The sequence below is a fragment of the Mesoplodon bidens genome (genome assembly GCF_964165515.1).
Source record: "Mesoplodon bidens genome assembly, chromosome: 13".
NCBI classification, from domain to species: domain Eukaryota; kingdom Metazoa; phylum Chordata; class Mammalia; order Artiodactyla; family Ziphiidae; genus Mesoplodon; species Mesoplodon bidens.
Window position 1 is genome coordinate 8,385,840 of NC_138169.1, and position 12,370 is coordinate 8,398,209.

At 53.3% G+C, this 12,370-nt stretch overlaps 1 protein-coding gene across 7 annotated transcripts in view; it reads right to left on the reverse strand.

Annotated features, from left to right (window-relative positions):
* Nucleotides 1-339: 339 nt before the first annotated feature.
* The window catches only part of TMEM120B (transmembrane protein 120B), a 60,237-nt gene continuing 48,206 nt past the window's right edge, over nucleotides 340-12,370 (reverse strand). For 6 of the 7 annotated variants that reach the window (XM_081252410.1, XM_081252409.1, XM_081252408.1 and 3 more), the window contains 6 exons: nucleotides 4,992-5,057; nucleotides 4,415-4,476; nucleotides 2,993-3,085; nucleotides 2,057-2,121; nucleotides 1,633-1,701; nucleotides 340-1,099 (listed from right to left, as the gene is read on the reverse strand). In XM_081252410.1, the coding sequence (XP_081108536.1) occupies nucleotides 986-1,099; nucleotides 1,633-1,701; nucleotides 2,057-2,121; nucleotides 2,993-3,085; nucleotides 4,415-4,476; nucleotides 4,992-5,057 (469 nt within the window). In that variant the 3' untranslated portion in view covers nucleotides 340-985. The remainder of the gene's footprint in view (nucleotides 1,100-1,632; nucleotides 1,702-2,056; nucleotides 2,122-2,992; nucleotides 3,086-4,414; nucleotides 4,477-4,991; nucleotides 5,058-12,370) is intronic. The other variant, XM_081252407.1, reaches the window with a different exon arrangement.

The window sequence follows — 12,370 nt, forward strand, 5'->3', positions numbered from 1 at the left end:
TGCCCTGGCCTCTAGAGTGTGGCCGCCACGTCGAAGTGAGCCTGCTCAGACACCATCCCCCCATTCCAGAACTTCTGAGGTGAAGGGAGGAAGCCGGGGCGTGGGTGACCTCCACGCTGGCTTACGTCCCAACCAGCGCCGAGGGGCTTGACCCCACGCCCTGAGTACTCACGGAGAGAATCTGGGAAGGTGGGCTGAGGGGTGGGAGACATGAAGCCCCCAAAAGTGGACCCAAACTTTGGGGTGGGGGGGGAAGCCCTCACACCAGCCAGACGGTGCAGGGGCGCCCTCTGGCGGTGACGCTCAGAAAACCCTCCCGCCTCAGGCCAAGCCCGGGGCCTGTGGGAGGCAGGGCCACCTGGCGGCCAGCAGGCTGCAGACTCAGGAAGCACAAAGGGCACGAGGCACAAAGAGACGGACAGCGGTTCTCCGAGAACCTGGACACCCGCGCGGCGGAGGCGCGGAGGCCGGGAGCTTACAGCAGAAGCGGTGCCCCGGGGAGGGAGGCTCCCGGGGACACGGAAGGGCTTCCTTCCACCCGCCTGGGACTCAGTAAGTAGCAGGTTAGCGGAAACCCAACCCCAGCGACGCACGTCCGAAGCCCAACCTGAGGGGCTCAAACGACAGGATGGGGGACAGAGGGGGACCCTGAGGCTAAGCCTCCCCCACCCCCCAGGAAGACTGACGCAGTCTCGCGGAGAGCAGCGGGGGAAGAGGGCGGCAGGTTCTAGGGAAGGGGGTGGGCCGATATTAAATATCATAAATAGGGAGGCCGGGGCGGGCTAACACTGCGCGGACAGGCTGGGGTCACATTCCTCTTGTCCGGCCGGGACCGGGGCCTCGGCTCTGCTCCCAGCGATGCCGCTGGCCCCTGAGGTCACTGCTGCCAGTGGCCACTGGTTGGGAGGAACCAGGCAGCGAGGGTGTCGCCTGGGATCCCCTGCAGTCTCAAAGTCCGGGGGTCGAGGGGCGCCGGCCCCGTGGCTCATGGCTTCTTGGCCTCGCTCCTGTTCTTCTGGAGTTTGGTGTGCACGACTTTGAGTGTGGTCAGGAAATTGCCGAGGAAGAGGACAAGGAACGTAAGCGCCAACACGAACACCTGGGCGGGGGGCATGCAGAGAAGGGGGGTGCCCAGGGCGGGGAAGGCGAGGCAGAGAGCACAAGGGAAAGAAGGCAAAGGCCGCGCCGGCTTGGGTCAGCTCTCCTTGCTGAAATGCCCCCCGCGACCCCCGGGACCCCAGAACCCCCTTGGCACGAGCTACCTGCGAACTGCAGCGTTTGCCAGCAGAAGGCAGAGATCTGGGCTAACTGGGTGAAGGGTGTGAGTCCTAGGGGGTCAGGCAGAGTCCTGGGGGGCTCCTCCCGCGGCCCCCCTCCTAGCACGAACCTCCCTGGGTTTCTCAGACCACTGAGGGGCTCCCTGGTCTCCCGAACTCCCTCCCACGGTCTCCCAGGCCCCAGCTGCAGCGAGCTCTGGACTGCAGGGCCCTACAGGGCAGGCAGGGGGCAGGGGGGACTGAGGAAGGAATTGTCCCCAAGCGGCCCCAACCTTCCCCAGGAAACCCCCAACCAATGCGCACACACGCTCCACACACACACCACAAAACACACACACACACACACACACCATACCTGCCATTCTCTGCATTCCTCATGGCTGGAGAGCTCAAATAACGTGATGGCATTGTAGAGCTGCCAGAACTGGAGAGAGGGGAGACAGGCACTGCTCAGCCCACCGGAGTCCCCCGGAGACCCACGTGGGAAAGCCCAGGGAGAGCGCCAAGCCCCCCAGCTTCTGCTGTCAACTGCCCCTGAGACACTGACAACCCCCCAAAATGAAACTGGGGCACCCCGCCTAGGGCTGGGCGTGCTGGTGCCGAGGGCCAATGCCGGATCTTGCCTTTGGCATCCCTGGACACTGGGGCCGTCCCAGCCCCAGGACCCCGTGGGGGCCAGCTCGGGGATGGCTGGTGAGAGAGGGAGAGCCCTGAAGACCTTCTGTTCCCGGGAGGTCTGCCCAGTGTAGGGGACACCCACAAACTCCAGGGGGACTCACGTGGCCACAGAACAGGAAGGGCAGGAGGAAGGTGAGGCCTCGCCACATCCAGGACTGAAATCCTTCTGTGGAGAGGAAGGAGGGGGCGAAGCGCCCGTGTGAGGTGGCCCAGGCATGCCAGTCACTCTGAGCTTAGCCAGGTTCAAACGCACGGGTGGGGGAGGGGCGCAGCCCTCACCTCCTCCAGGTGGGTGAGCGCTCACTAGGAAAGTAACCAAGGAAAAAACATGCAGAACACCTGCCACCAGGCCTGACCGCCCTCACGCCTCAAGTCACCGTGAACTAAGTGGGCGGACACCTCTTACACAACACTGATGTGTCGGCACGAGATTTCTAATAATTTCTTTGATTTGCACGGGGTTTTGCATTTTATCATTGGCTTTTGCATGCATCACTTCAGTCGAGTCTTGATGAAATAGAGCCTACTGTGCAGAGTAATTCGATGGAAATGACCATCTTAAAAGATAGAAGATTTTTATTAGCCACACTTTTCCCTGAAAGTTTAGATGAGGAGTCTCCGAGTTTTCCTAACGGGGCACCCGCCTTGCTGAGTGAAAGTTAAGCACACATAAATTGCGTAAGTGTAAAAACACTAGACTAAGATTATGTACATGATAAAACACAGACAAAAAATATCCATTTAAAAAGAAGCTAGAGGCCAGCATCCAGGGCCTGGCCCACAGCTGGTCTCGCACTTGTCAACTGAAATGGAATCCCACGACGAATTATGAAAAGCAACTGTATTCGTGTATATATGTCAAACCAAAGGAAAAAGAAGAAAAGCAACTGGGGTGAGGTTGGCAGACTGGCTTTGCGTGTGGCAGGTCTTGTCAGGTTCTTACTGGCACCTGTCCCCAGTGAGGAGTGCAGGGCGAGGTTTGGGGGAGCAGGGAGGGCCGGTGCTTGTCCCTCCACCCCCCTGGCTAGGCTACTCACCCACCGTGAGGTCCAGGTGATTCCTCTCCCCTAGGGCCCGCAGCCGGTAGAGGCAGCCCCTCTGGTAATAATATTGCAGGAACTGGACACAGCCTGCAGGGGGAGCACAGCACCCAGCTCAGGAACTGGAAGACCTAGCGACACCTCCACTGCAGGATGGCAGGTCTCCACTGCCCGGAGGGTACAACCTCCTCCCACCCCCAAAACACACACACACACACAACCTCCTCCCACCCCCAAAACACACACACACACGTCTGAACCTGCTTTTATTCCTTGCAAGAGAGCTCAGGTTATCTGAGACTGCAACTAAGCCCCACCTAGGCTAGAAACTTCTGGAGCTTTCCTAGGCATGCAGTCGGCACTCATCAGATGCTTGCTGGAACGGTGGCACCATGCTGGGAGCTGCGTGCTCCCAGCACCAAGACATGAAAGAGACAGTTCCATACAATGGGGTACTTTGTAGTCACTAAAAATTAAGGAGGCAGAATTCCGTGCTGACGTGGAAAAATACCCATGATAATTGTTAATAGAATATAAACTTGTTTATAAACAAAGCTAAGTAGAGGGCTCCCATGTTTGGAGACTATACGTAACGCAGTATATGTGTATATATATATTTATGACTAAAAATGTTTGAAAGGACATAGATCGATTAACACCCTAAGGGTGGAATTATATGTAATTTTCCTTCTTGGCTTATGTTTGTATTTGCCTGTAAGCAGGGTTTTATTTAAAAATTAAATTGTATTTTTTGAATAGGTAATATGTACTTGGCATAATATTTAAGGGGAACAAACAGGTACTTGGTGAAAAGTAAAACTCTCTGCCTGTCCCCCAACTATCCAATTTCTGCTTCTCAGAGGTAACCCCTCACTGTATATAAATCCGGAGCTATTCTTAAATGAGAAAAAGAACATAAATTTCCATTTTGAGGAAAACAGAGTTAGTGCCCCCAACACCTCAGTTCCTGAAGGGTACAACTGGCCCAGTTCTGATCCAGGGAAGAAAAAGGCAGTGACTTGGACTTCCCTGGCCGTCCAGTGGTTAAGACTCTGTGCTTCCAATGCAGGGGGCACGGGTTTGATCCCTGGTTGGGGAACTAAGATCCCACATGCTGCGCAGTGTGGCCAAAAAAAAAAAAAAAAAAAAAGAAAAGAAAAAGGCAGTGGCTGGAGACCCAGGGCGTGGGTGTGAGTCAGACATTGCTGTCTTAAGGCCAGGGGCTGGGCGGTAGGATGGAGTTGATGGGGGGTGGATGGCTCCTTCTGGATTTCTGGGACCCTCCCCTGTCCCCGGCCGACCAGGGACTTCCCCCAGTCTCACCTCCCTTCCACACAAGACACACCCTTCACAAAACAGCCTCCATCGGTGAAAGCCACACCAAGCCTCCTCCCCTGAATCCGAGCAAGAGACACTCACTCTGAAAAATGGAGAATGCTAAAAACTGATCGCGAAACTTCTGATAAATTAGTCCGTTAGGCCTGCAGAGAAGTGGGGGAAAAGCAAAGATGAGCCCCCGCTCTGAAATCCTTTGTTCATCCCCACCCCATCTCTGTTCCAACCGGAAGAGAAAGAAGATTTAAAACCCAGTTCTACCTTTATTGCCATGTCCCTGGGGCTGGACCAGGTAATTTCCATCACTGCTTTAATCCATTCTACAGCCAGGGGAGTGCAGGTAGGCGTCTGGAAGCCTAAACTCCCACCGATTCCCCCTAACCCTCCATCAGTCACAGCCTTGTCCCTGTGCTTGTTTTGTCCAGACTTGCTTGCTGTCACCCCGGCCAGGAGGCAGACAGGACGTTCCTCGGAGAAGTCCCCAGCCGACTTGGGGTGTCCCTGCAGCCCCGTTGTAAGCTCACGCTTTATTTACTTCATGGCCCAGAAGTCAGGCCATAAGGCCCCTGCATCTGGACCCCTCAGCCACCACCAGTCCTTAATTCACTGGCTCCCTGGGGAGAGTGAGCAGAGGCCCTGGGGCACAGCGGGGGACACTCACCAGGTCAGCATCACTCCAGACAGGAACGTGGACACGTAGTGGTGAGACACCCACCAGCCTTTGATTCTTAAGAGAAGGAAAAGGAGCTCAGGCCGGGAGAGAAACTCAAGTGTCTCTCTGCTTCCCAGCCTGTGTCTGCGGGGTGTGCCCTGTGACCCAGAGACAGCTCCTTGGAGGAAGAAACGTACCCAAGCCAGGACTTCTCCTCTCTTTCTGTCCAACGAGATGCACAATCACACAGAGACCCAGAGAGGCATTTGGGCCTCCAGCAGCTTCCCACTACCCTCAGAACACATCCCTAACCTCCTCATGACCCCAAGCTCCGCCTCCCCGTCCCCTCTCCCCCGACCCTAAGAGGCTCCAAGCATCCTTTTCTTTGAATCTGCCAGGCCCATTGCTACCTTGGGGCCTATTATGGGCTGAATTGTCCGCCCCCCCAAATTCCTACGTTGAAGTCCTAACCCCAGTACCTTAAAATGTGACTATATTTGGAGACAGGGCCTTTAAAGAGGTAATTAAGGTTAAATGAGGTCATAAGGATGGGGCCCTAATCCAACAGGGCTGGTGTCCTTAGAAGCAGAGGAAGAGACACCAGCGGTGTGCCTGCTCACAGAGCAAAGGCCATGTGAAGACGCAGTGGCCATCTGCAAGCCAAGGAGCGGCCTCAGGAGAAACCAACCCTGCTGGCACCTTGATCTTGACTTCTAGCCTCCAGAGTTGCGAGAAAATAAATTTTTGTTGTTCCAGGTCCCTTAGTCTATGGCATCTTTTCATCGCAGCCCGAGCAGACTAACGAGGTCTTCGAACTTGTCGTCCTCTCTGCTCCAAGACCTTGGCCTGCCTGGCTCCTGGTCCCAGTTCAAATTTCGGACCAGCTGTCACCTCCTCCAAGAGGCCTTCCCTGACCACCTGATCTAAAACAGCTAGACGGGGGCAGGACAGGAAGAAAGACGCAGACGTAGAGAACGGACTTGAGGATGGGGGAGGGGGAAGGGTAAGCTGGGACGAAGTGAGGGAGCGGCACGGACGTATATACACACACGACCAAACGTGAAATAGACAGCGAGTGGGAAGCAGCCGCATAGCCCAGGGAGATCAGCTCGGTGCTTTGTGACCACCTAGAGGGGTGGGATAGGGAGGGTGGGAGGGAGGGAGACGCAAGAGGGAAGAGATACGGGGATATATGTATATGTATAGCTGATTCACTGTGTTATAAAGCAGAAACTAACACACCATTGTAAAGCAGTTATACTCCAATAAAGATGTTAAAAATAAATAAATAAAACAGCTAGACAGCCCCGCTCTGGAACACATTACCCTGCTTCATTTTCTTCATGGTGCTTGCGCTATCTGAAATTATTTTCTTCTCACTTGTTTCCTGAACCCCGTTCCCTGCTCCAAAGAGCAGGGATTTTGTCTGTTCATCTCTGACACCTGGCTCAGAGCAGGTGCTCAATAAGCGTGTTGAATAAACACAGAACACTCGCACACACTTATGCAGAGCTGTAGCTACCTACGTTACCCCACACAGATGCAGAGGGACAGCAGACTGTACACGCCGCATCTCGCACCATCCCAGACGCAGCTTCTCCCTGGGAGCCCCGTGCCCTAGGCTCATCTCTCCTCCGTCTACAGCAGGCCCTCGCCCCAGTCAGTCCAGAAGCTGCGGGAATCGTGTTGTCAGAGCCCAGCGCTCCCCCGGCTCGGGGCTCTCACTCCACAGCAGGACAGGGAGCCTGGCTGTCACCCCCCTCCGCAGTGTCACAGGCAGCCCTTATTCTTCGAAGTCCCCGAGTGTGTTTCAGGCCTCTGCTGGGCTCCCCGGCCCCGCTCCAGGAGCTCCGTTATCGGAACATGGTGTGGCAGCGATCTGCTCTGTCAAATGCACCCTGGGATGCCAGCAATTGGGACCCCCGAGGCATCCACGTGGGAGTAGCACTCAACCTTCGTCTTTCCAGAACTCTCTCGGGAGAGAACTGGAGTGGAGCCAAGTGGGGAGATGGGGTTCAGGGCGCTCCTGCTCACCAAATGGTGGCACCTGAGGATCTGCTGGTTTGGGGGACGAGCTGCTGGATGAGACTTTCTTTGGAACTGAAATCATCCTGCAACTTGCTTTCTTGTCTCGACTCCCAGGCAGCTATCTGTGGACCTGTCACTGACTTCTTAAATGCGACACGACATTTCAGGATGTGGCTCTGCTGTTCCTGAAATGTTGCTATCGTCCTCCACGCTGCCACGACATCCTGTGGAAGCCCCCCGTGTGATGACGCTCTTTCTCCAAGGCAGCTACCAGGAAGTACGCAGGATGGCCGGGTCAGTGGGCACGTGCATGGTTACTTCTCAAATTACCCTCCAAAACAGCTATCCCCATTTACACCCCCATCCTCAGTAGAGCCTATCGAGTTCCCCAAACCCTCACCAGAGCTGGACACCCAATTTTAAAATTTCTCCCAGTCTTATTATGTGACAATGGGTGTGTCATGGAGGTTTTAATCTGCTTTGTCCTAATAAGTGGATTTGACTGCTCTTAAAAACCTTCCAACCCGAACACAGACATCATAAAAGCAGGAACAGCATCTTACCCCTCTCTTCTCTTTGCAGCCCTTCAACAGTTCTGGCCATTAAAATAAAAAGAAAGAAAGAAATGAAAGGGACCTCCCTGGCGGTCCAGTGGTTAAGACTCTGCTTCCAATGCAGGGGGCCTGGGTTCGATCCCTAGTCAAGGAACTAAGATCCCACATGCTGCAGGGTGTGGCCAAAAAAAAAAAAAGAAGAAGTTCTGGCCATAAATTGGCAATGGCCAATGGCCTGTGGATGCTTGAGGGGTTGTGGTGAGGAACAAGGTTTTAGGTGGGTCTTTATTCCCAGCGCTAACAGCATCAGGTAAACAGAAATGCTGAAATGAAAAAAGTGGCGTCCAGGAGGTGCAGCTGGTCTAACTGCCACCAGCACAGAGGTGATAGGAGACTGATGCAGGTGCCACGTGAGTTCACGGGACAGGAAGAGACATCCGTCCACTTCTTTGTTCCCAGTCTCCCCTTCCCCGTGTCCCTGTCTTGCCCGTTAAGAGTCTACAATGACCCCTGGCTCTAATTTTCTGACTGAAAACACAGTTGGCCCCATCCTTAGACTTTCAGCTTGAAGAGCTACCAAGAAGGCTCTGCAAGCCCTGGAGGCCTGGCAAGCCCCACTGTCCTTTGTCCTACCCCGCAAAGGTCCCTTGAGAAATGCCCTCTCTCTGTACAGGAACGGCTGGAGCCAGACACAGGCTCTGGGCAACAAGCTTGGCTGAGCAGCAGCTTTTAATTTCACAGCTCACTGTGCCCAAAGCCCAGCGCTGACAGATGCCACCAATAAACACAGCTCAGCGGCACTGGGAGAGGCTAAAAATGGCCTCTTCCCCAGCGTGCATTCACCAGCCCCATCGTCCATCTGCACACCCCAGGGCTCTGGGCTGGTTTCGTTCAGATGTGTGTGTTTATATAACAGTTTTACTGTGATGTCATTCAGACACTGTACAATTCACCCATTTAAAGTATACAACTCAGTGGTTTTCAGTATATTCAGAGAGTTGTGCAAACATGACCGCAGTCAGTTTTAGGACATTTTGTATCACCCCAGAAAGAAAGCTGCACCCGTTAGCAGTCACCCTCTGGGCCCGTTCTGCCGCAGAAATGAAGCCTGCAGGAGCTTGTGGGCTTTTTAAATGAGCAGACAGTAGATGCCCCAGGAAGGGCGGCACACTGCGTGGCCAGAAGGTAGGGACAGCATGTCCTGGTATCCAGGGACTGCCCGGAGAGCTCCCTTCAGGACCCTTCAGCCATGTTTGCATGTGCGCACAAGACATGGGCACCAGTCACTCACTATTCAACCCCTGGCTGTTTCTGGCTTTGAGCTTCGGGTCAATCTGGGCGGCTGGGGGAATGGCTTCCACACGGAGGCGCCCTCTTGCCCCTGCCACCCCTACACCTCTGTATCCTAGGCAAGGCCCTTATAAAAACCCATCAGATCTAGGCATTGGTGGGTTGGCTTGCCAGAAAAGCCAACATGATTCCTGATTCGTTATGCATTCTGGCCCAGAACTACGGCAGAGGACATCTGTTTTGCCTGCCTGTCAATCACTCCCTATTCTGGTTCTCCCCCTTATCGGTCCTTCGGGGAATCACCTCACCCCCACACTCAGTCTGGGTGGCTCAGTGGAGTTAAGATAACTGGGCACATCGCCCAGAGCCAGCCAATCAGGGCTCCGCATCCCTCCAGCCACAGTGATTGGGGCAGGGATGAGCATGTGACCTGCACCTAGCCAATTGGAAGTCTGTCTCAAGATTGCCCCTAGGCCCGTAGAGGAAAGATGCTCTTTCCTCTCGGATGCTGGCCTGGGCTGCTGGGAGCCAGTGAAGGAGATGACGGAATGAGGAGAAGGAGGGGGGCTGTTACATTGTTGAGCCCTTCTGACCTCCCTGAACTATGTATATGCTCCCATAAATACCCCCCATGTTTACTCCTATCAGGTGGTTTTCTGTCATTTACAAAATTTGCAAGGGAGGGTGACTTGCCTTATTACACTAACTGAGCTAATGAGCTACATCTCACATGGGAAGCATCAGACACAAACCAAGGGTGGCTCCAGCCCATGATGGGGGGCATCCTCCCCACACCCCACCTCTCCAGGCCTTCTTCCCCCAGTACACCCCTAATTCAGGTCTCGGATGCAACTGGGAACAGGATGAAAAAGGCCCCGTCAGGCCAAAACTTGGGCAGCAAGCCTCCAGGAAACCCATATGGCTCAGTTCCAGCTGTCTTTCAAACACGGGTATGGCCCCAATGACCTTCCCTCATCGCAGAGCTTGGGTTCAATTCATTTCTACATAGACCCTGGGGTGTTTACTGGGTACCAACTGTGAGCTCCAGAGCTAGCCCTGAGACGCTTCAGAAATGAGAAAGGTAGTATTCATACCAATCTGGACCCACTCCCTCTTCCTCACTGTGCTTTCTTGAAAGGGTTTCTTAGCTATTCCCTAATAAGGGCCAAGTGTGAGGGGAAACCTCACAGGCATCTCCCTTGCCCGCCCCCAGGAGAGAAATCAGCTCTGAGAAGGAGCTGGGGGAGGATGGAAGCTAAATACCCAACAGATGTTGAGGATGAGTCACAGGTTTTTAATCACCCAGATTCCATCCACCTGCCATGCCTCCCTCCCCCACAAACTGGCCACAACTCCCATAGTCATTCCAGAAAACGAGACACCTTTACAGGCCCACCCCACTCATTCCACACTCCCCACCACCAACACATCTGTTGTCCCATCAGAGCACAAGCCCTAGGGAGGCCCCAGAAAAGGCCCCATGAAAGTGTCAGGAAAGCGAGGTGGCTTTGGAACCCCCCTTTCCCCCTTCAGCCCTCCTCCCTGTTTTCCGGGTGTGCCCCACACTTGCAGGCACCTCCACTCAGTCCTGCTCCCTCCTCTCGGGGAACCATCCCCCATCCACATCCACAGAAAAAAGTGACCAGGGTAACTCTTACTAAAGTGTTAGTGACTGTTAGAGATGTAGCATGTCCCTGAACACTCTTAATATGAATCCAGCAGAAGGAGGAAACTCTAAGGCCAACAGCAAGCCCAGGGATGCACAAAGAGAATTAGTAACAAGAAAGCCTGGCCCATTGTCCTGGACCCATTTCCCCACTATGTACTACTCTGAGTCCCCTCCGACCCCACCCAAAAGCTGGAAGATGCTATTCACTAAAATTAAGGAAAGCTACAAATGTTATTTATTTGGTAAGATTTTCCACTTCAGTGTTTCCCAAAGCATGGGGCATGTACCACCAAGTTTTGCATGGTACCTGAGTGTAACACGAGATGATACTGAATCACGTGGTGAGAAGTCATGTTTTCTGTTCTTTCCATTCTCCTGATTAAGTCAAGGAGAGAGTCTCAGTTAAATGCTAGGACACCTTTAATGCCTCTCGAGATCTGCTAATCTCCCTTTTTACACACATACACACGCTTAAGAGAAATAGCAGGCCTCAGGTTCAGAGCCTTCAGGAAGCAAGATTATTGGCTTCAATAAGTTAGACAATGAAAACGAAAATCTCTTTTTACACTATTTCCTCTTTCCTGCAATTGATGCTGGTTTTCCACGTATGGTGGTGAAATAGTTTCCTTTTAAAATAAATTAATGTTTATTTAAGTAGAAAAAAAAAGGAAGGATGGATTTAAAATGTGAGAAAACTATCATCCAGGTGATATTGGACATGGTAAAAATGGTGTGCATGGGACAAGAATGAATGCAGCTTGAGAAACACTGATCTTTTCTAAAGGGCTACATGCTACAGGGCTGCATACCTAAGAACTGCTGTTCCCCTGGTCCTTACCTCTTGGCTCTACGTTCGGGGTAAGGCCCGGCAGGGCAGGGATATGCCATAAGAGACCACTGGGCAGAGAAGTAAGATGGTGGCAAATTATTTGGGGGGTTGGCAAACACCCCAATCTTAAACACACAGCTCCTGGCCGTTCCTTACCAGCCCCAAGGAAGGAGGAAGTGGGGAGGGGTGGGAGGTTGTTACTTTTTGTTTCAGGAAAAACAGGGACAAGAATGGTGTGCAGAAGTTCAAATGGACACCCCCAAAAGGCATCAGACCTGTGGAAAATGGGTCCTGCAAGTGGCAAGTCGTGGATCTTAACTCAGTCCCGAGACTCTCATTGCCCTGTGAGAGGACCATCCACTTTTCTCACCAGAATCCATTCAACCTTCTGGTGACAGTACCCTGATTTTCCTCTGGGAAACCATTCCTCTCCTGACACTCAGCTTCTAGGCTTTCATTGAGAGCCCTGGGGGTGGGCACAAGGCTCACAACCAGCCAATCACAGCAGCGCATTCTCTGGCCACAGCGATTGGTTCAGAGATGGGCACGTGATCAGTGAGTGGCAGTAGGACCCAGTGAGACTCCTGGAAGAGAGGAACGTGCCCTATTTTGCTGGGAATGCTAGAAATAAAGATGAGAGCCTGGAGCTGCTGGGGGCTCCTACCTGGAATCTGAGAATAAAAACAGCACAGTAGAAGGCATAGGTGAGAGACAGAGAGAAACTGGGTCCTGATGACATTGTCTGAACACCTGGATTAAGCCTTACCTGAAGTCAGTGCCAATGGACCCATTCCTTGATATGAGAATATAAATTTCCTACTGCGTTAAGAAGTACATTTGAGTTAGGGTTTCTTGTAAGCAAGAGACTGAGCACAGCAAATGAGGTGCAGCAGCCGATACCGTTTTCCTCCTCCCTGGGTCTGAATGGTCATGAATACCCCACCCCCACAAGGAGGAAGGGAACGCAAGGCGAGGGTGACAGCCCTCACCTCCATGACAGATTTCCCTTTGGCTCCCC